This window comes from Melozone crissalis, unplaced genomic scaffold, assembly GCF_028551555.1.
Source record: "Melozone crissalis strain CALT ecotype California unplaced genomic scaffold, PUWL_Pcris_2 ptg000023l_1, whole genome shotgun sequence".
In the NCBI taxonomy this organism is placed as follows: Eukaryota; Metazoa; Chordata; class Aves; order Passeriformes; family Passerellidae; genus Melozone; species Melozone crissalis.
In genome coordinates this window covers 17,787,007-17,811,665 of record NW_026535801.1, presented here as the reverse complement: position 1 = coordinate 17,811,665, position 24,659 = coordinate 17,787,007, and the positions used below count along the sequence as shown (strand labels likewise).

The 24,659-nt window shown below is 37.6% G+C and overlaps 1 protein-coding gene across 1 annotated transcript in view; it reads right to left on the bottom strand.

Moving 5' to 3' along the window:
- The window catches only part of CERKL (ceramide kinase like), a 52,759-nt gene that overhangs the window by 13,234 nt on the left and 14,866 nt on the right, over positions 1-24,659 (bottom strand). Inside the window, exons 2-5 of the mRNA XM_054277596.1 lie at positions 18,089-18,331; positions 9,701-9,832; positions 4,665-4,728; positions 1,879-2,021 (exon numbers count right to left, since the gene is read on the bottom strand). Coding sequence (XP_054133571.1) covers positions 1,879-2,021; positions 4,665-4,728; positions 9,701-9,832; positions 18,089-18,331 — 582 coding nt within the window. The remainder of the gene's footprint in view (positions 1-1,878; positions 2,022-4,664; positions 4,729-9,700; positions 9,833-18,088; positions 18,332-24,659) is intronic.

Here is a 24,659-nt window from a genome sequence, read left to right as displayed (position 1 = left end):
ATGGAAATCAAACAAACAGATTGTTTTTAAGAACCTATTAGGAGTTTCTCACAATATATTTTATAAACTGTTCTGATCCTCTTTCACAAAATCTATGCCATTCTGTGTAAGAAACCCTACAGAATTCTTTTGGGTTTACAAGTCCTTTCTGATCACAACATATCTGTCCTAAAGTGAGGAGAGAAAGCACCACTGAGAGGCACAGTGACCCACACACAGCATTGAGTCAGGGGCTGCAGAGATTCTATCTCAGCACCACTGAGATATTCACAGGAACTGAGCTGGTAAGTGATGGCCCAACTCAAATTCATTACCTTCATGTCTTTGACATGTCTCTTTTACCAAGGGCCTTTAACCTCAGAGAAAGCTAATGTAGTCTTGCTCCTTAAGAAGAAACTAATGGTCCTTTTATGTGTGGAAACCAAATCAAAGCATATAAAAATCTGCTGGCTCAGTTCAAAGTGGCGTGCTCCTTTTTACTGTAGAAAACTCAAAACAGTGATTTGCTGTTTTACTGGCTGTAGGAATGTTGTCCTTACCAGTTGAAAACATCTGAGGAACTATGTCAAGTAGTCTTAGCACACATTCACACCAAAGAGTAATGTTCATGCAAAAACAACTCTCTTCTTTTCAAGACAAGTGATTCATATAGCAGTCCAGAAGCAACCCTGACTGTACTGATTTGTGCTGCTTTTGGCTGGGGTAGAGTTAACTTTCTTCCCAGTGGCTACTATGGGGCTGTTTTGGATTTGTGCTGAACACAAGGTCAATAATACAGAGATGTTTCTGTTATTGCCGAGCAGAGCTTACACAGAGACAAGGCCATTTCTTCTTTTTCTCACTGCCATACTGGTGAGGAAGTTGGGGGTGCCTGGGAAGGTGAGAGGAGACACAGCCAGGAGAGGTGAGCCCAGCTGACCAAAGGGGTATTCCAGACATATGACACCATGCTCAGTAAGAAAAGGGGGGAAGGGTGGGACATTTGAAGTGATGGCATTTGTCTTCCCAAGCCACTCTTACGTGTGATGGGGGCCCCGCTGTCCTGGAGATGGCTGAACGCATGGGAAGCAGGGAATGAATTCCTTGTTTTGCATTGCTGGTCCTTTTCCCATTAAACTGTATCTCAACCCAAGAGTTTTTCAGCTTTTACCCTTATTATTGTCCCCCAATCCCACAGGTGGGGCAGTGATCAAACAGCTGTGTGGGGCTCGGCTTAAACCACAGCAGCTCTTGCTAAAGCCTTCCTGCTGGGCACAGCTACACCCCAAGGAGGGCCAATACAAACACTGAGCAGAAGGGACACACAAACCCCCCAACACAAACAAAACCACACCACCAGATACAAGTTAATAAAAGAGCAAGATGACTTTTTAAGAGAGACAGATTTTCACGTCTGTAAAGGAGAAAGTCGTTTTTTGCACACAATATTTTTTTTTACTACAATGCACACAATGTATTTCTGAGACACCATTTTAAAATAGACCCTAACCATGAATCCAACTGAGAAGAAAACTAGAGATGCAAATAAGGAAAATCTAGAAAATAAAGTTTTCACTTGGTATCATTTCTGTCAGGAAATAAGACTGAAACTTGATCTTGTATGGATTAGCTGAAAATTATTTTAGTTTTATTCTTTCTCAGCTTCTTCCTTCAGGCAAAGAGCTCATCTGTGCCATTACTATAAATTATCATTACAATTTAAAATCAAGTCATTTGTAATCAATATAAATGACCAATTTAGGACATTTATTCAATAGCTCCCTTACATAACTGAAGCTTTAGCATCAAGAACTGCCTTTAGTAGCCAAAACTGCCAAACATGCCAGAGGAACTAAAACCAGATGACTAACAAAATGTAACAGTACCTTTCATTCTCACCTGCTGGTATTACTCCAAGAGGAACTGGTGCTCTGACAGGCTTTGACACATATTCTGTGTCTTTCCCAGCATCTATCTGGGCTCTGAGCAGTAGCCCATGAGCAACTTCACTGACAGATCCATCTCCACCAACACAAACCACCCTATTACAAAACAAAAATGCCAAACAGTTCAAAACAAACTCTTTCACAGCTGAACAAACAAGTTGAAGGCAGCCACCCACACCATATACATAATGGTACTTCAAAAAGCTAAAAACATTCTTTCTTTAACAACAAGCTTAGGTTTCATTGTCAGATCAGTAAATGTTACTTGAATGCTCCTTAAGCATTCTTATTTCTGCTTTCTGTCCGAGTAGGAGTAAATATACTTAAAAACTGACAAAGTTTTTCTTACCTTACCACACATCATGCCCTTAAACTGATCAGATGGAAGAACCAAACACATGTTTAAGTGCCTCAGTGGAAAAGCTCTTTGCATCTTTCAATGCTGACCCATACAAACATTCCAATGCCTTTTAATTGCCCTTACAATAACAACTCACCAAATATTGCAATAAAATAAAAAAACACTTGAAAACAGCTATTTTCCTACACTATGCAGGCAGTTGAGGGATTTAGCAAAGTATAAAATCCTGGTGCCAGCAATCCTTTGCACAAAGGTACTTAATCACTGCTTCTGGAGCACGTAATTAAACTCCCACCTGCTGTGGCTATAGAGAGCAATGCATTTGTCTCTAAAAGCTCTGTTACAGCAAACCTTTTTTTCCTTGTTTTTGTTTGTTTAAGTACATATTACAGTGATTCTCCAAGTTAGTAAACATATTTTAATGATAATAATAGTAATAATACATTCCAAACATTTATGACAAAAACATCAGAGTTACTTTGGGAGCAATTCACCTAAATTATATTATTTTCAAACATCTGTATGAATGCAGTTGTGAAACTATGCCCACTCATTCAGCCAGGTAAAACTGGTCAGATCTTTATAAGAAAACACTCACTATGTTATTAATGTTATCAAATACTTAAATTCAATTACCTCATCGCCTTTAACATTTTTCTTCAGTTTCTATTATTATTTCCAAGCCAATTTTTAATCTCTAATTTTTAGGAATATTTCCTCTATCTAGCTAAACACTGCCACATTAAATTTAAAAAAATACAATATATAGCTGGAAGAATAGAATATAAAAGTTTGAGGCACATTTTCTTCCTGCTTGCAATCAGGAGCCTTTGCCTTTCTTTTGACTCATTTTTTGTTTATTCCCAGGCTTAAAGTTCTCTGTCTAGGTAGCAAAACCAGTTAATCTGTGAAGTCTGAAAAACTGTATACCTTCTTGTATACAAGAAGGACTTGTGTGGATTGTCTTCTAGCTATTAAAACTTTTGAAAACAGATATATTTTCCTCTGATTTTGGAGTGCTGTGTAGAGAGAGTCCAAGGAATAACATGAAAATGCTGCTAATTTTGTTTTTTACTATTTTAGCATTAATCATCAAGAGTTGCCTTTTTGGCTGGAAATAGAGATACCAGCAGGCACCTGGGATTCCAAAGCTAATCAGTGAGAGCCTGCTATGCATAAAGAGTAGAAAGCCTTGAGCCAACAAATTTTACTTAGACCTTGAAGAAGAAAGAGAGAAAGAAACATATTTCTGAGGAAAAGAAACATCTATTTAACCATCAGATGCAACTTTATTAATAAACTATTCACTAAGGACTGACTAACCCAGGCTACTCTAAATATCCTTGATACTTTAGGCTCCTGCCTAGAGAAGAAATGTATGTATGGGCATTGTCTATTTCTGTCTCTGTTCAGATAGGAAAACCCAGCTGAGGCAGCAGCATCACAAGTGCAGTCTCTCTATTTGTCACCAAAGATCAGTCACAAGTCAGGGGCAAAAAGCCAAATTAACAAAGTGCCTCAATTTGCAGTGTCCCTAAAAAAAAATGTGGATAGCAAAAAAAATTTAGAGGGTATAAGACATCTGCCTGTGGTCTTTCAAAATAGAATAGTGACTAGGGAAATCAGAGAAATTATAAATACAAACAAACTACTTTGACAAAGAATTAACACATAGGAGTGTCACTTTCAGAAAGCACTGAGATATAAACTTCCAGTTTTCTACTGCAAATCATAAACTTCAGTTTACCTCATATGCTGTTAACATGGAAGGAACCACAACTCTCCTAGTGAGAAAATCAAGCTCAGAAATTGCATTGCTATATTGTTTCCATACTGCAATGAATAAAAAAAACCCATGTTGTCTTGTCATTTCTACATTTTTGGGTGTCAAAAAAAAAAAAAAAAGGATAGCAAAAAAGGTAGAGGCACATATGCCTATGGTCTTTCAAAAGGGTTCCAGCTTGGATCTGGTTACTGGAGAAAGCCTTATAGGGGAAGTTCCCAGTGTCTACCCAAAGATCAAAGATGAAACAATTCAAATATGACTCAGTGTCAAAGATACTTGTGAAAGAAGATACAATCCAGGCTTTTTCTTCTTTATCTTTGTATTCATACAAATACAGAGACTGAAACCCTCATGAAGCATATTTTCAGAGAGCTTTATGTACATTTACCATTATTTAAGAATCCAAGATGCATTTCTATTGTCAGTAAATAATAAATACCAAAGTGTTTAATGAGAACTGAATTTCCCAGGTTTCATATATATGAGAAACAGTGTAACTTTTTGAATACCCACTGACATAGTTTTTATTGGAATACAAATAAAAAACAACATGATGAGATTTACTAACCTTCATTGTCACTAACCAACTTACCCATCAAATGCCTGCAGTTCACATTCTTTAAGTACTGAGAGAGCATGTCCTTCATATTCGGTTACTGTGGAAAACATCAATTAGCAGCAGATTAGATAATTTTAAATTATTTTGTTCATCCAACATAAGGAACACAGAGTAATTTGATTCAGATTATTTTTAAGTCATTAATGCATTAAAATGATAGAAGTTATATTTTACAGTTATGCTAGCTAAAAGGCCAAACACCAAATTACAGCTGCTACCAGATACATGGCTATTTCATGCATTTAAATTTGGATAATTCAAGATGTTTGTTGCATCAAAATGCAAGTTCTAGCACTGACAGAGTTGGTAAACTTAAGGAAAATAAGCATTTCCTCAGTTAAGATAGAATTACTTCAGCATCAATCAAAGTTAATTGCCTTTGTGTTAGGATATGCAAATTGCTAAATCAAAAATAAGAGGAGTTAAACACAGAAGTATGAAATCAAGCCAAATACCAGTGACAACAGCATAACACACAGAGGAAGGTGGCACAAGTATACACCAGAGTTCATAGCCTCTGGAGGAAATGAATCTGTCACTCCACATTGATGTCTCTGTGTTTGCTGATACCCCATATAGTACTGTAAATGCCAGTGAAGGCAGGATAAACTGGCATACTACAGATGGCACAAAGCATCATAACTACATTTAGCATTTTCTAGGGCAGCTTTGCCAGAAGAGACAGCCCAGCTGCAGCCACCCATCAAAGATTTTTGCTGACTGACATGACACTTGCAGATGGATTTTTTGTGTAAGAATGTGCATCATTATATGCAAAATTACATTAATCTTTCATGCTTGTCTGTCCCTGGTGCTCACATAGTTCAAGGCTTTTCTCCAGTGTTCATAAACACTGCTAAAATTATTAGTCTTGATGTCTAAAACAATCATTCCATAGCTGTACCTGTTCCAACAGTATTTCTATAGACTATTCAAAAGCTGCTTACAAGAACTGAAAATACCCCTATCTCTTCCTATTTAAACAAACACACAAGTATGTGTGTGGACATAGTGAGTGTATATATCTTTTCTCCCAAAAAATGAGAAGGAAAACAAAATCAAAGCAAAGGTGATACAATTTTTACACTTCACACTAAAAATTTGTTTATATTGTCTGTAAGTTCAAAATCTCCCAATCAGTACCAGCAAAGTTCTCATGCTTGGTGTTTAGAATATTCTTAATTTAAAAAACAGAGTTGTTTTGATTATATGGAAGGCAGAGATTTATCATTTTGCTGCAGAAACACCTATCACTGTAATAACTTTTGGGAATTATTTAGAGAATTTTCTTTCATGCAGGGCCTCTCTGGAATATCAAAGCACATTATATAAGCTACCATATCCAGCCTTGCATTGCCAATGGGAACAATGCTTTTATCAATATCTGTAGGCTGTGTGTAAAGTGACCAATAAAAGTGTGCATCATGCAAAAATGCAGAAAGGTTCAAATAGCTTACCATTGCTTAGCTGTGAAAGAAACTCTTCCCATGAAAATAGAGTTGGTTACCAGGTTACATGCCTTTTTAAATGAACACGATGACATTTAGAAAGTTATGAGTACAGTCTAATTAAAATGGAACAGTAAATAAGATTCATTTTGTAACAAAAAACATGCTCAGTGCTTTCCTAATGTAATGTAAGTTATGCTTACTGTTACAGAATTAATTCACTCAAGGAACAAGGACATAAAAATAAAGAGGGCTCATGTCTACAGAGAAGTCAATAAAGGCAGTAAAAATGACTACTGTTAGCCAGATTGAGAGCAAATCCATCCTCTTTGCATCTAATTGCTTAAGTTTGGAAATTATGTAGAAGTACTGCTAAGGCTTAAGACTGGGGAAGTACAAGAAATTTAAAATTTGATGAGAGAATGACAGAGGATCTATTTTGACACATCATGACAAAAAAGCAGTGAAAAAATTATGTTTTCTGGAAAAACTTTGTGAGAACATATAGAGAATAATTCAAGTAGAAAAATAACCTAGAAAAATCCAACACAGACATAAAAAGACCATGTCTAGAAAGTTTTCTGCAGGCTTGACAACCTCCAGAAGGGCATGTATAAATCATTCTGATAGCTGGAAAAAAAGCTAAGTGTTTGAATATTTGGCACTGTTCCAATTCAGGAGGAAAACAAACAAACAAAAAAACCTACTGAATGTGTTTTGTTAATAGGAAGAAAGCTTCTTTCATTGTTTGAGAAGGATCTAAATCTCATCTTTGTCAAAATCGTTATCACAAAAATATCATTTGATTATTTTTGACCATTTCTAATGCATAATCTAGAAAGATTTTCTCTTTCAATACTGTTTTGTCCTTAAGTGCCAGATAACAGCATTCTGAAGAAAGGACACCAAAGGTGCACCCCATTTGAACAGAGTCACACATACTCCAAAACCACTTTAACATCCTCTTCACATGGCAAACAAGAACCAAGGGCTTGGCCACTACACACAGAAAAAGCAATATAAAATTAGTTCAACACTTCAAAACAGGGGATGCACTCATGTGGCACCTAAACATGCTGGCACTCCTGCCACAGACTAAAATCAATGGGATTAACTGTTACTGATAACAGCTTTTTCTCATCCAGCATCAACACCAGTTATCTGTTGGTATTTACCATATGCCAATGCAATTTACCATAAACCAGTGCTGTTTGTCAAACTCTCAAACATTCCTTTCTTTGGTGGTTCTGCCCTAAAAATAGGAGTTAGGGAAGGCTGTTATTTTTGCCTAAAAGTCCAGGTTGTAAGAGTGAATAAATGGAAGCAAGAGAGTCAAAACTAGGAAGAGAAGTGAGACAAGCTAGGATTCTGTCAGGGTTTCCTTTATTTATTTCTCTTTAAATATGTGTAAGATTTTACAAGACACTAATGTATTTCTAAAATAATAGTTCCAATTATCACAGTTTGCCAGTACCTGCAGGTATCTCAACAGTGGAGTGAGCTTTTGTAGAACTCAATTTTGGGAAGAGTCACTGGTCTTTTCCTAGCAGCCACATCCCAGCTGCAGCACAAAAAAATAGCCCAATTCTTAAAAGAGGTCAGATTTTAACTATTGTCTCACCTTAGCCACAATTCAAAGTATTGCTTCAGTTTAAATTTGCTAATTCACACTTTCTAGAGCTCTAAGCACTTCAGAGGTTTGCTTACTGCATGTGACAAAAAAAACTCTAAAACCCAGCAAAACACAATCCACTCCAGAATACCTTTGATTATTTTTTACTGAAATTATTAAAGTGTTCCACACAAAGCTGTCTGGGGAAAAAAAAAAAAAAGAAAGAAAACTCTACAAAATTTTAAAATAATTAGAAAAAGTAAGAGTTACTTCAGCACTCACTTATTTACAGACATGTCTTTAGATTGCCATATGTCCTTGGGTAGGAGAAAATATTTCCACTCCAAACTTCTAAACACATAAGAAGTTTATTCCAAGAGAAGCTATAATGAAGAATAAAATCTGGAAAGCCTCATCAGAGAGGAAGCAACAGCTACCAATGTACAGGACTGGCTGAGGAGAGCTCTGCCTTTCAGCCCTCCACTGTCGATCTTTGATGTTCTGAAGTGGTTTAAGTAACCTGAAAATTTTTTAATTTTTATGCACTAGAAGCCACTTCAGAGGTTCAAATTTGCTAGAATTTTTTTGCGCTCAACAAATTTTAACTTCTCACTCAATGAATTTTAAATACGTGCAAGTGGAAAAGTCTCAATGTAAACTATCTTCACTGCAAAAATTGTACAAAATCCTTCACAATTTCAGTGCCCAATACACCTTTGTACACCACCAGTTATGTAAATATTGGCCATGCTCCAAAACAGCAGGAACAGCAAGAAGCACACTCCAACATCACACAATCCAAAACAATTATGGGAGGAAAAACCCAGTTCAATTTACTTGAAATAAAGTGCTTGGTTTTATTAGAATAGGGTACCAGTGGGCAGGATTTTTACTCAGCACCCACCACCACCCTCTTTTTTTAAAAAGAACAATTCTTAATTATTTAGTTCTCAACTAGCATTGAAAACTGCAATGTAGTTTTCTCATTTTGCCTGTAGGAGGAGTGTTAGGCAGCTAATAAGCACAGGAGTATTTCAACATTGCCAAAATAACCTTAATTAAAGGACAGGCCATTAAACATTTTTCTGGCTTCACTCAGAAGTTTCCTATTAAAAATTCAAAGACAAATACTTAAAAAATAAACTTTAAACTGTTTTTATTCCGCTAGTAAAAATGTTTTTGAAACCTCCACAAATTATATTCACAACTTGTATTAAAACATTTTTTTAAAATTGTGACCAAACAGGGCTAAGTCAATTCATAATATGACAACATAATTAGTCTGTTCACACTATGATCCATGCCTTCCAGGTAGAAAAATATGTCTGTGAAAATTAAAATTTATATAAAGCTGCTGGCATTCCCTCTCAGTTCAGGGTAGTTAGGAAATTATTGCTACAGAATTCTAATACACACCATCATTTTCACATTTCTTCTAATGTGTCTTTAATCTTCAATTGCTTTTAATTGTGGGCTAAGTAGTTAAAAAATACATGTATACAGGGAATAAAATTAGCAAGATAATTTTCATCCACCATTATTGCACTAGTATATTCTCATGGCTAAGTGAGATCTTATCAAAATAATTTTTGGCCTGCAACCTGAACTAGTCATCATTTCATAATAAATTTAAGGAACAACTGCAAGATGAGATCTCCAATAATTTGTTTAAGCTGAGACTGATAATTTTTCAAGTCAGTTACAACAGACATAGGAAAAAAAGACTAGATTACTAGTATTGATTGCTATAGGTGAAAAATATTGAATCAATAAGAGAGTTGCTAAAGCACTTTTGGACAAAATAAAAATATATTGTGTTGCATTAACTTGAGCTCCAAATACAGTACTAGCAGTCAAAGGCAATAGGGATAAGCAGTAAATTTAATTTGTCTCACATGCTTAACTATTAGTTTCACAAAGGATTAAGTTATACTTCTGAAGCAACTTACCTGTGACATCAGTTTTTATGTCAGCAAGTTTAAAAAGAGGCGCAACTTTTTCATAATAAATGTTAGTGGCTTCTCTTTTGTGGCTGCTTGGATTAACAAACACTTTCAAGGATTTAGGTCTGTTTTGAAAACCTAAAAAGAAAACAAAACATTCAAGATTACACACAATCTGACTATTTTTACAGCTTAAATGTTTTTTTAAAATCAGAACCATTACAATACTTTCACAGGATGAGTAAATTACAGTCTAAAAATGTCTCAATTTCTTCTTGCATTTGTACTACTTACCTTTAAATTACAGCATTGATTAATTTTGTTTATGCAGGTAATAATAAACAGCTGTAGGAACCAGAAAAAAGTGCATATGTCACAGCCCAGTTAAACCCTGATTCAGGAGCAGGGTGAGTGTGAAGTTTGGGCACCAAAAAAGAAAAGAAACCCAAACATAAAAACGCATCTTTGTTGAAATTTAATGACTCACTCCCAGCAGGTATACGAAAGTAACACCCAACAAAACTGACACAACAATCCAACTCTTTTCTTTTCTGAGAGTGCAAATCAAACAGTCCAAAGGAAATTTTCTCATTGTGAAGAAGGTCCAAAAATAGAAAATTGGCAGTATCATTTGGAAATCTGAGAATTAGTGTTCATTTAGGCCTTTGGAGTAACAAACTCCAAGGAAATAACACTGTTATGCAAAGCTGAACCTTGTCTTGCACACTGATCACATGAAGTAATTTTATTATTTGAAACATGGCATTTTGTTGAAGAGTAAATAACTCATGCTAAACCAACAACATTACTATTTAAATTCCCTTTTCTAGAATTCCTACAATGGCCATGGTTTAGTGAGGCTGCTTTGCTGCAAGAAGCAAGTAGTGTGCAATACTGCTCTTCTTTTGGTGTTTATTTAAAATACTTGATTTTAACAATTCTGAATTTGGTTTCAGTATCAGGGTAGACTATCACTTTCTTAGCCAAATAAAAGCTAGAATATTTGGCAAGTGTACTGCTTTCAACATTCAAGAACAAAATTAGTAGTAGCCAAAGGAGCTACATAGGGAGCCAAGAATGAAAGCACATTTTCCTGCCCATGAAGAATACTACTTCAATTTTTGCAGCCACATGTACCTTCAGAGTGTCAGCAGGGACTTCCTGCAGCTCATTCCATTTACCCTACCTCAATAATTGAACAGAAACAGTTATTAAAGAAATTATAGCTAAACACTATTTCAGCATTAAAGAGAAAAGTATTCCTTAAAATCAAAATATAATTCTAGAAGTCACAGAGATAATTTTTCCATTTATTCCAACACATCAAAGAATCTTGAAAGAACAACTAGCTCTTTATCCAGTTTGTGTCAGAAAATTTAGAAGAGTTTCTTAATAATTTCTGAAGGAAATTATTGTATCAGTTTGCTACTATAACCTCAAAATCATCCACAAAAAATGTATAACCATGCTTATGTGAAAGTGTTGCACAGAGTGCCAAGTCATTGCTCAGCAAACTAATCCTGGAGAATCCTGAATGTCTGCAGTAACAAGCACCCATGTTCAAAAGCATCTCTTTCAAAAAGCAGGAAAAAGAAAATAGGGAACTTGGTAAGGACTGCAGATGTGCTGTAGGGAAGGATTGCTGTTCATGAGGACCCTGATCATCTACAAGAACGGTCTGAGAAAAACCTGACCATGTTCAATAGGACAAAGCCAAGCCCAGCACGTGGGCCAGCCAAACCCTCTGAGCATTGGATGGAGCAGGGCTCAGCAGGGCGCACCTCAGAGAGCGCTGGCAGCTCCAGCACCTCAGGGAGCGCTGGCAGCTCTGGCACCTCAGGGAGCGCTGGCAGCTCCAGCACCTCAGGGAGCACTGGCAGCTCCAGCAGGGAGCACCTCAGGGAGCGCTGGCAGCTCTGGCACCTCAGGGAGCGCTGGCAGCTCCAGCACCTCAGGGAGCACTGGCAGCTCCAGCAGGGAGCACCTCAGGGAGCGCTGGCAGCTCCAGCACCTCAGAGAGCGCTGGCAGCTCCAGCAGGGAGCACCTCAGGGAGCGCTGGCAGCTCCAGCACCTCAGAGAGCGCTGGCAGCTCCAGCAGGGAGCACCTCAGGGAGCGCTGGCAGCTCCAGCACCTCAGGGAGCGCTGGCAGCTCCAGCAGGGAGCACCTCAGGGAGCGCTGGCAGCTCCAGCACCTCAGGGAGCGCTGGCAGCTCCAGCAGGGAGCACCTCAGGGAGCGCTGGCAGCTCCAGCACCTCAGGGAGCGCTGGCAGCTCCAGCACCTCAGGGAGCGCTGGCAGCTCCAGCAGGGAGCACCTCAGGGAGCGCTGGCAGCTCCAGCACCTCAGGGAGCACTGGCAGCTCCAGCAGGGAGCACCTCAGGGAGCGCTGGCAGCTCCAGCACCTCAGGGAGCGCTGGCAGCTCCAGCACCTCAGGGAGCGCTGGCAGCTCTGGCACCTCAGGGAGCACTGGCAGCTCCAGCAGGGAGCACCTCAGGGAGCGCTGGCAGCTCTGGCACCTCAGGGAGCACTGGCAGCTCCAGCACCTCAGAGACCACTGGCAGTTCCGGCACCTCAGGGAGCACTGGCAGCTCCAGTGGGGACCACCTCAGAGAGTGCTGGCAGCTCCAGCAGGGAACACCTCAGAGAACGCTGGCAGCTCCAGCACCTCAGAGAGTGCTGGCAGCTCCAGCAGGGAACACCTCAGAGAACGCTGGCAGCTCCAGCACCTCAGAGAGCACTGGCAGCTCCCAAGGGACCAGACCCAACATGAGGGGACGGTGCCAGGGCAGCCAGGAAGCGCAGGGGCTCACTGGGCTGCAGAACAAGAGGGCAGCCAGCAGTCCAAAGGATGGCACTACAGCCTTGTTCTCAGCATCTCCTGAGCCTGAAGATGAAGAGTTGCCCCCCCTTGCAGGCTCCCAGCCCAGGAGAGATGAGGGCAGCAGGTCCGGCACGGAGCTGCCCCCACAGCAAGGGGCCGGAGCAGGCCGTGGGCAGGAGGCAGCGGCAGCCGGCCTGGCCAGCCCCAAGGACAAATCTACCAAAATCTTTCCTTGAGCATCTCCTGTGCGAGCCACAGGCCTCCAAGCCAGGCTTCCTGCAGATGCTGGGACAAAGAGGCCATGGGCACAAGTGGCACAAGGAATATTCCAGTGAGAAATAAAGAAAAACATCCTTCATAATGAGGGCAGTTAGCCATAGATGACACTGTCCATCCTTAGAGATTTTCAAAACTTGTCTGGACATGGTTCTTAGCAACCTGATCTTTATTAGAAGCTCACGTGCCCTGAGCAGGAAGCCAGAACAGATCATCTTCAGATGTCCATTCAAATCTAAAATCATCTTGACTCTCTGGAAAGAGAAAGCAGCACTGCAAGTATGTACTGCAGTGGAATGTCTTTTTACAGGAATTACAACACAAACAAGGAAGTCTAAACAAAAGCTCCCAAAGACTATTAATACATATAAATAATTATCATAAATACATGGTGTCTTAATTGAAATCTACTAACTGGTATTGTTGCAGTCTTTTAGAAGTTATAAAAATATTAAGACCAAAAATATAATTTCTGTGACTATCATTTGCCTAAAGCATCAGGCAAATTATAAGTTTCCCATTTAAAAATTAAATTGAAAACTTATAAGAATAAGAACTCTTACTTCAAAAGAGAAAAGATTTAACCAAATTCATAAATGTGCTGTCATGTTTCTTATCTTATTTACAAGAAACTGTGATCAGCTGGTCCTCCCAACACTCAATCCCCCCATCAACACCCAGAGCTAAAAAATTGTAAAAACTGACTTCAGTGATGGATATCTGAGTATACCTTTAGAGTTATAAAAACAAACCAAAACTACACGCCAAACATACAAATATAAGAGTACAATGGACAAAGCAGGGGGAAAGAATAGAAAAGTAGTTTGTAGAAGTAGAGAAAGCAGATGAAATGTCAAAACTTCTGTTACCCAGACAGTGTGAGTTACAGTTCTGCAAAACAGACATCAGGAGAAAACTGAAGGGAGAAAAGCAAATATCACTATCTCACTTCAATGTTTTTGCATGTGAAATGTAAAAATTTAACCCTAGGTGGCAATATAAAGTTTCAAAAGAAATCCTAGTGAGGCAAAAGAAAATAGACTTTTCAGTTGGAGAAAAAATCCTAGATTTTTGATGAAATGGTTGAATTTAATTTTTTAAGAAAAATTAACTCATATAAACCATTCTAAACCAGAAACTGTATTTATGATTATGCATATTGGGCTATTGCTGAAAAGCATATCAGAGTTAATACATAAATCCCAGCAAGACTTTCAAGAACCAAATGAATTCACAGGATTAAAGTATTAAAATATTATCTTTATGACTATTTGAATATCAATTTACTTTTTTAGAAAGATAAAATATTTCATTGACAGAAAGATTTTTCACAAACATTTGAGCAGAGATGGTGCCCTACTGAAGTGATTTTATTTGTGGCAAATAATTGCCAACTGACATGAAAGGATGATCATGACAAAATTTATTACTTTATCATTCCTGGTGTGCACTGGACACGTTAGAATGCGCCAAACAAATGAGTTTAATGAAAGCATAGCCTGCAACAGCCAAAGATTAAACTTTCACACAACATAATTGTGAAGCTTCTTTAAAGTGTTTTTGAATAATAATCTTTTAATTGTCTTTAAACAACATCTATATGAATGAATCAATGTCATTGACTACCATGTGCAACTGATCCCAGTCTGCCAGCCTTTTGGGGCTCCCCTAACTGGTATTCTGTTATTGTTTTCCCTGGCTGCTCCATTTGAAACGAGCCAGCAGCCTAAAGCAGGAAGGCCAACTGTTCCCCTAGTACTAACAAATGTGCTAATATGCACTAGTTTAAACTTGATCTATCAAGTGAATCAGTGAACCATGAAGGGTGGTGGGTCAATCAGGGTGTTCTGAAAACAAAGGCTCCTGGGGCAGCAGAGACGCTGTGCTCAGACATACATCTGTGCTGCTTTCAGGCCCCAGCCTCAGCAAAATGGGTTTATGTTACAAAAGTTAAGAGCCTGGAATCATGTCATTACCACCTACATTTATAAATACTTTATACAACATTAGGAATATTATACATGAGAAAAACTAACAATATGAGACAGTTGATGTAACTATGGAGACACCGCTGTTAATATTAACTAAGCTAAGTTAATGTTTAACATTAATGGTTTAATTAAAACTTCATGCATGAAGTTTCAGGCTTTCATATCGAATCCCCGTGTGATAGATACTACAGAACAGCAGATAAAAATAAAATGCACTTTGTGCTTTTTTTGCTACTTTATCATTTATTCTTAACCACATTTACTGTCTTGTTAGTTTACAGAGTTTTTAAGTCAAGCTTTTTCAAATCAGCTGTTAGTAAGTCTTATCTTGTTAAAAACAATTGATGAGCATTGACAACTGTACATTTTCTCTCACTTTTGAGCCTGCCTCAACCCTTTCATAACCACTATGTATTTGCACGTGCAGAGGATTTTAGAAGAAACAGTGAATTCTACTGACACAGTGTGTCCCCACATGCCATGCCTGTAAATCCTGTACAAAAATGTGATGTATAAATGGAAATCACTGAGAGTGGGGTGTGCAGCAGGGCTGACAAAAGATAACAGCACACTAGACCCTGTCTAAACTGCACTTTGGGGCCTTACAGGAGCCAGCCCAGAGCCAAGGCTCCAGAGGTGCATGAAGATGGCAGTGGTTATCTTACAGCAGTTTAACACACATGTGATGTACAGATCAGATTTCAGGAACACTCTATCAATGAGCAAGCTCTTCATGTCTAGCTGGCATGCACTGCAACAGCAGCAACAGCAGGCAGAAAACAAGAACTTCCTCAAATATGGGAAGATGGTGGTACATTTATTTTGTTACCCTGTCACACACACACAGAAAGAACCATAATGGCAGTCACTGTGACTAAATTCTAAACACTTATATCTGTGTGTGCTCACTTACATGATATCAGGCTTCATAAAAAATTACAGCTCAGTTAAACTTTAAATTGAAGTACTCTGAACACAAAGTCAAAGCAACAGAGGGCACTCCCTGTGAAGATGATAAGAATGAACAGGGAAAACCATTTATGACATGACATGTGCCATGCCAGACACAGATCACAATGTAAAAAGGAAACTGTACATGAAACTTCCAAAAAAATTAAATCTTCATTAGAAACCTCCAGATAAACTTTGTCTCATGCTATCACCAACAAACTTGCTATTGTTGTTCCCTAATTAATGTATATGCCTAAAAACCTAAAAACTTGCCAAAGAGTAAGGTAAACAAGTAGTAATTGAATTTATCTGCAGAGGAAACACATCTGTCAGTAATATGTGCGCCCATTTGTCAGAATGTCTAAATATTATTGACCAAATCTATATATATATATATGTTCTACTTTGATAAATCACCTCCTTTTAATTTGATCTAGCCCAGAAACAATAAAAATATCCTTCATGTAAATAATGCTGCTGTTAATGAAAAATTACTTTGTGATCAGACAGACTGGGGGAGGAGGGAGGGCAGGGAAGTAATATTTACTACTTCAGAAGGATAAAACCAGAAGCAGCCAATTTGAGTTCATGAACAAGAATGATTCTAGCACTATTACAAAAAAAAAAAACCAAAAACGCTGCATCAAAAACTATGAAAACCCACTATAGCTTCCCACAGAAATATCAGCCACTGAGAAATTAACAGAACTCAGCTGTGTTTAGTTCAGACTTAGGCGAATATACACATCAGCAACTGGTATGATGAGAGTTTCATTTGGTTATTATTATCTGAGTCCTTTTTATACCTGAAGTAGAAAACAAGGAGAAAAAAATGTACTGATCAGAGATCCAAAAAACATCTGTACAAGGTCTGAGCTTCTAGAGAAAGACTGAAGCAAGAACTTGAAACAGCATTGCACAGAACACTTTTTTCGGGTTCAGGTGGCTTCCAGTTACAAAGCTCTAAAGCACAGACTGCACCTCGAGGTCAAGGCAACCTGAGCTAGAGATACTGCAGCTTTTTTTCTGTGAACATATGGTATCACTGCTCCTGATAGATGGAGAGTAATCTAGGAACAAAACAGACATTTGCTCCTTATGCAAATGTCCTTGCCTTTATGGGTAGCTGGAGATCTACAGGAATCCTGGCACTTGTGCAGATTGAGATATTTCATCACAAAGCCTTTTAAAAGGGGAAAAGGGAAGGCACTTCTTAATGCACATCTTCATTGGGAAAATCCAAACCATACTGTAAACAAACAATGCAAGAATGTACAATTAATAACTCGTGTTGTTTCTTTAATATGTGCTTGTGAAACTTCAGTAGAAGCACACCCTAAATTCTTATTCAAAGTATTGTCACAAGCACTACAGATGTACAAGATTTGAATTCCGTAATCTGGCTCAGTCTTAACAATTCAGCTGGAGTTCTAATAGTGTGTCACAAGATAGACTGCTTTTCTTCTCTAATAAACTCATTTTCTATAATCTGTAAATAGAGGCACATTTTGGAGCTAAATCAGAGTTTGGCATTGGGGAAGGGATGTAGTTTTGGTTATTTAAATCAAAAGTGTGCTACATTCTGTGCCTTTCAAATATAAACTTCAGTGAAAGGTTTGGATTTCTTGTGAGGCTCCTTTCCCTATATGGTGAATATTTTTTTCATAATTTTGATAGAGCTTCCATAAAATAAAATAAAAAACCCCAACCAACCAACCCTAGAATTGGTTAAACAAAGCATCCCAAAATTGGCATTAGCCTAGGCAAACACAGAAAGATATTTTTACAGTAAAGGATTGCATCCCATCACTATTGTCAATAAATTTTGTATCAAATCAAGCAACAAGAGTCCTACAGAACCTTAAGAGCGCTGCCACCTGTGAATTAATGAAGATAAGGAAAGTCTCTCCCATTATGTTGCTAAAGAATATGGAAGCCTCAAGTGGGATTTCCTAAACCATCACCAGAAAGTTCCTGAAGAGTTCCCAGGAGTGCAACTACTCTAGTACTATCAGGTGTGATGCAATTTCAAGTACTTCTTTCAGAAACAGATTTCTGAACTGAACACTCTTCAGTCAAAATAAAGAAAACCACTTCTTTTCAGTAGCTTCCATCCAAGACTCTTCCAAAAATAACATAAATTTGTTTCATTTTTACAGATACATTAGTCAATTATTGTCACTTTCCTAGATTTTACACTTGACTATGTAAAACTTCAGTAGTAAACATTTGCCAGAAATAAGATTCATATCTGTGTTTTAATTTCCACAGGCAAGATGTTTCTGAGCTCCAGTCAGCCTCATGTATTGCCAATAGAAATAAATATGACAGCAACCTCTATTTAATGCTTACCATTTAAAATTTCCTTCAGATGTCTAAACCATGACTGACAATGATCTTCACTCAAGTTATTTAAATGGATAGCACAGTCTGTAAGCTTGTTCTCCTCTTTATGCAAGCATTTAAAAATTGTGATACCCAACAAAGTTCCACCTTTTTGCTGCCCTGCAAAACGACGACGCTTCAGTTTTACTGAAAATACATCCTTCATTTCAATAATCTCCTCTTGAGCTTGTAAAGCCACACTGGAATCACCTGTAAGGGAAAAAAAAAAAGAAAAGCATTACTACAGTGATTGGGAGTAACAACTAAAAGTATGGTTAGAGCTTCATCTCTACGTTCACTTCTTGCATCTGTTCATTCATGCTTGCATTGAAACTTATGGCATATCATTTCCCTCAATCATTGGTCTTTTGTTTTACCTACTTTGTTATGCATCCAGCTGTACAAACAAAGCAATTTCAGAGAGGTTATTTACTCAGCTTTCTGGTGTTCAAAAAAATTAATAAAATTTCACACTCCAGGAAAGACTTTTTTTGAATTCACATTTGAAAAGCAAATTCTTTATTCTACTCACCTAAATCACAGCAATCATAGCAGTCATACTTGTAAATCATAGTGTGCTGTGACCCAAGCTGACTATATGCTCACTATATTTTTTTCATTTAATACAACCGTTACCTTTTGTGTTTACAGCAGAAACATGTCAGAAAACAGTCAAGGAAAAATAGACAAATAAGCCAAAACTGTGTTACCCATCTTTGCTTTCATTTTTGATTTATGAATTCAGTTTAGAAGACAAGAAAAACAGTTTCCAGAAAGTTCTTGTCAGAGTTCGAGATCCTCATCCCAGGGGAGATTTGTGTTAGCCAAGGGAAGGTTTTGTTATCTTGGGGCTGTTATTTGCATGGATGCTGTGGCTGCAGATGCTACCACTTCATTTCCAAGTGCCTTTTGGAGATGTATCAACTGAGGCACTGTGGTACAGGCTTCTCCTTTTTCTGCTCTCTTGAGCTGCATTCAGATTCCTCAAAGTCAAATACACAAAAAACTGAAGGAAAAATATCACCCTTCCTGTAGGTATCAGATTCTTTGGACACAGAAAGAAAATTTTCCCTGCTTTCTTCGTAATTACAGCAGATCTCATACAGCACATCAATAAAGGTCCTTTTGCAGCCCAAGGCAAGAAATGCTAGAAAGCAGAAAACTTCCCCAAATCTAGCAACACCTCTGGTTTCTCAATAGCAAAAACTACAGCAGATTCTGTTTGATGAATAGTTGATACATGCTGCACTGGAGTGTTGGGAAAACTATTTTAATTGTCACCCAGGGAAAGATGGACAGCACCCCCTACTTCATTACACCACATGAAGCTGAGGGTTTCGGAAAGTCATATACTTTTTCTGGGCAGGAAAAAGATGACTTTGTCAATTCTCATAACAGTTTGACACTGTCATTGCTCAACATCATTTCTGGAAGGAGGCTAGGAGTGATCATTTCTCATGTCCAGGAATCCTGGATGACTTCTCCTCAGCCATGCTAACACAGCTAAAGCAATATGACTTCTCCTCACAATTCTCAACCAACTCATTTTCTCCTGTTCTGTACCAAATAACCTGTGACAAATAGAAGCATGACCTTGTTATACTTCCCACATATTTTTTGCAACCTGTTACACTCTAGCATCCTAATATCTCCATAAATCAGCTACTAAGGTGTAAAACTGTACTGAAATCCACTCTTAGCAGGAATACTGTGACAAGTAATTGAGAGTACTGTGCATTGAGACAGTAAACAAGAAATTGTCTGTAGTGCATATTTTCAGAAGTATACAGCAAATAAAGAGGAGAAAACTCACCTAAATACTTTTTTTAAAAACCCCAACATAAATCCTGAAGTACTGTAACAACTGTTGTAAAAATATTTTCAGCCAATGTATCCTTTAAAAATGAGGGAACTGAGGGGGAAGAAATACTGTATGATTCCCATTTAACTATGATGTTACACAAACTCAAAGTGGACATTGTACAAACAAGCTTGGTACTAACATTACCAAACCCAAGATCTTAATTTCTGTCAAAATTTGTGCTGCTCTTCCAAAACATTTAAGAGTAAATAGTCTTTGTAGGCCTGAAATTAAAAACTGACTGGAGATGTCCCAAATTACCTAGAACTACATAGTTTACCATCTACATTAAACACTTATTTAACTTTTAAAATAGAATTTTTGAGGAGTCTGCTTAGGGTTTTTCACAAAGTCTCAAGGTCAGACATACAGTACACTGAAAATGCCAGCACACTACCTCAATGTTTCAGGAGAAAAGAAATATAACCACAACCATTCTGTAGCAATAACTGAGCTGCAACATTTCCCCAGACTAATACAAATATTCTAAGTGGGTTTGCTTTTTAAATTCTTTAAAATAAATCATATTTTGGATTTAACTCTTAGTTTTGCTGAGGAGATCATGAACTCTATTATACCAATGCTATGGATGTGCACCACATAGAAGTTACAAACATTGGTCTATTTATCCTGCACAAGTCAAGGAAAATGAAGGCCTGACAAAATACTTTTTATTCTCCACTCGCTTTCATAAAATGACATTTAGTCTTAAGTCAGGTAAGGTCTGCATTTTCTTTTCATGGCTACTTTAGACAGTTACTTACTTGCATTTATCAAACATTCTTACTAGATAGAACTAGATTTTCAAAACCATCATCTGACTTTGCTGATTTTACAGGAATACATTTCCAGATGCATCCTGGAAAAGGATATAAACTCTAGGAATTCTGAATTGTAAAAAAACATCATCCTTGAGTTTTAATTTCTAGAGGAAACATTGAATTAGCTAGTAGGATTAGGATAGCCCATTTTTTCCTAAAGTTGTAAAGAAATCTGCATAAAATCCCAGGCATATTCTATAATTTTCATTTTCTCTGCTTACTGAAAATAAGACCATCTCAAATGTAGTAAAATTTTATAAAACAATTCATTAAGATAAAGAAAATTTAGGTCATAAGCTGTGTTTATAAAATATTTCTAGAATGAGTTGACAACCAAGCTTACTTGTGCAATAAAGTATATATTGTAGTAAACACTTTTTAAACTTTAAAAACCGTATTGGCTTGTTAGTATCATATTGGTTATTGCAAGCAGTTTCAGGACATTAACTGTCCTCTCACATTACTCAGAAAGATATTGGATACCATCTGTTCTTGCAAGAGATTTAAGTGTACATCTATTAGATATCATGCTATTTATTTAATTCAGTACCCACTTCCCATTGTTGTATCTTCTGAAAAAAAAAAGTCAATTTAATTACAAGGAATAAAGATAATCTCTTCTACCAGGCTGCCCTGTCATCATGAAAGCAGAGAGGCAACCTGCATAAAGTAGGTTACAGGCGTTAGGGAAGAGCAAAACTAACAGCACTTAACATTTAACAAAGATCTAACAAAACCAGAATATATGGCACTTAAAAAAAAGTTACTATAAGCCAAGGGCTTGTCTGAATCAATCTCAGCACATCTGTCTGATGTGGAGCATAAACAGGATTAGAGTTGGATTTATCTGCTTGACGCTAATTGTACTCACAGTTTCTGCACATGTCCACTTTTTTTTTTCCAAATACAGCACGAAAAAAAGAAAAATCTGCCTGGTAGATGAATTTCTAGGAAGTTTTATGCCCCTATTTATCATCTCACTAATTTCAAGCAATGAGACTATCCTATCTTTTTCCTATTTATGGTGACCAAATCTCTAATTTAACAAAAAATTATGTCTGAATCAACCAGACTGAGCTAAATCAAAAGATGAGGAACTAATACACTCTAATAGAGTTTATTGGAAATAGTAAACCAAATTTTAATTAGTTAAGAGTGTTAACCACCTCATGTCTACAGCAAAATTGATGAAAATATACACAAAGAAAAAATGCAGTACAACTGAAAAATAGAACAATTTTAAAGAAAATGTGCTATTTAAATATAAACACCAACACTTCAACAAGGAACCACTTTTTGGACTGTTACCTTACCACACAAGCCCAGCATCCAGATATGGTATTTAAGGACTTGATTTCCATAACAAATATCTGGAGTACATGGAAAATACCAGAAAACACACATAAAATGTGACAATAATACAAGAACTGGACAAAAAGCAAAGAGTGTCACAAATGCTTCCTATGACCTTTGGCAAGATACCTAGCCCTCCTGACTATAATGAATAAATAAATCTTTTACACATTTTAGGCTCTCTGCCCCACTGTGTTCTCAAAGTTTACTTCCTTAATAGTTGATTGATATAGCTGAGTGCAGTGTAACTTAACAGAAATAATTAGAAATTTTTAAAAATCATCAAGACCATACTAAAGAAAATACAGTGATCAGTACATATTAAAGAAGTAGTTTATTATAAAATATTCATTATAAAATTGATCACAGACCATTCTATACTGTATGAACACTACTTTCAAAATAACCATTCAGGACATACAATAAACATAACTATATTAATATAAACCCAAAAATAAAATAAATAGAATTTTAAATTAATTTTTGACAGTATGTCTATAAATCTATGTTTAGGAATATTTAATATAATGTCTAATGCCTATAAACCAGCCCATCAGTTACTAAGTCTATTTTTCCCTCACAGTAAATCAGCAAAGCACAGAAAGCAGCATGCAGCTGATTCATAAAACCTCTACAGTTTTCAGCTACTTATTGATCAAGAAGGGCTGGCAGTGAGAAAAGCAGATATGATCATTCTTGCCACAAAAGCCAAGAAAAAAGTGTAAAGCTTTTCTGGCTATTTAGCACTTATTTAACTACCCTAAACATGAGACAGAAAATCTATTTCAAAACACATGAATTTTGAATGGTTTCTTATTGCAAAAAGATAAGTCATGCAACACTTCTGGCAAAATTTGACGCTATGCCTCTTACTGTCTTCTGTAAGCAGAGAAATCAAAATTCCAGTTTCTGCTTGCCAAAAGTATCCAACAGTAAGCTGAGGTGGTACAGCCAGGGCCAGGCTGGGGAGGGGCTGGTTTTTGTTTGAAGATTAGTTTTACATTACTCTAGTTCTTTTTAAAGGAGTTACGGGAGAAGTTTAACACAAGCAAGGCCCTAACCTAGAAATACATTTCTCAGACTGTGCAATGACCTGCCTGGGAGCAGCAAGGAGCTCAGAAAGTATTACAAGGGACTGAAGAGATGCATCTCAGTTTGTGCAGAGCTGGAGAGAAAAAGCAGGGTGCAACTACTCACTTCACCCTTTAATGGCAGCTATTCACTTGCAGCAGCAGCTGTATTCCTTCAGGGCAGAAAACTGAGCTTAAAAACATCTGACAGGGATACAACCCACTTTCATTCTCCTTCTCTAGAGAATCTTAGGGAGAAGGGATGTATTTTGCCAAGCAAATGCAATACCTTCCTGCTAATCCCTCTCTCAATAGACACCCACCCTCGATTCCCCTGCCACGACTGTGCAGCCCAGCCCTTTTCCTGAAGTCTGGCTCTGGACAGAGCCCAGCTGAGTCAAATCAACCCCTAAAGTAACAGAGCTTGCCCACTTTACTTTTCCCTGGCTTAGTCTGCTGACACTTTGTTTAGTACAATCAGTTCAACACAAGTCCTATAAAACTAGAGATGCTACGAAGTGCTAAGAAAATTCACAGCAGGGAAGAAGGAAGAACTGGGACTGTCTGCTTTCATCAGCAGGAAGTCAACGTGGCCTGAGCCAATCTGCTGTGCATTTTCACTTCCAATTGCCAACTCCCCAAAGATCACACAGATCAGCAAGAGTCAGTGAGAACTGGAAAAGATGCACAATGGCTTCTCTTAATTCTTTAGAGCTCTAGTGACATCTCATACATTAAAAAAAATAAATTACAAGTCTCAGAATAAAATTCCACTTTACAAAACAATGACACATTCAGTTATGTTTCATTGGACAAGGAGTTATTCACTATTCTAGCTTAAAGTCATCTTATTTTAAACTACTAAGCAATTACAGATAGCTAAAAAGAATATTTTTATGAAGAATAATGGACATATTTAAAAAATAAAATTCCAGAACAAATTTGTACTTCAGGTTTCAATTTTTAAACACAATACTAGCCAAAAACCCAAGTACTTTTGCAGTGCAAATCTCAGTCATGGGATAAAGGTTTACATTACATAATAGAATAATTCCCTTGTTCCTAAACAATTTTGCTATACTAAAAGCATGGGTAAATGTAACCTCCTACCTTTCATCTTCCCCTCTTGTCTCTCACCAGTTTTCAAACGGTTCTTTCCCCCAAGACACCACAACCAGCTGATTGCAGCCCCTGTTCTCCACCATATCTATTAAAAACCAATCCTCAAGCCTCTGAACACCCCCACCAAGCCACAGGGCTGTTGCCCACACAGCCCCTGTGCACAGCATCCTACCACAGCAACTGAAAGAAGGGCAGCTTTAGGGAACATTTGGGGTTGTCCTTGAAGTCTTGAGCTCGATCAGATTGAAGCACTTAAAATTTGGTTAAGTTTCACTACAGCTTTAAAAAATGGCAATAGGCAAACTTCTGAA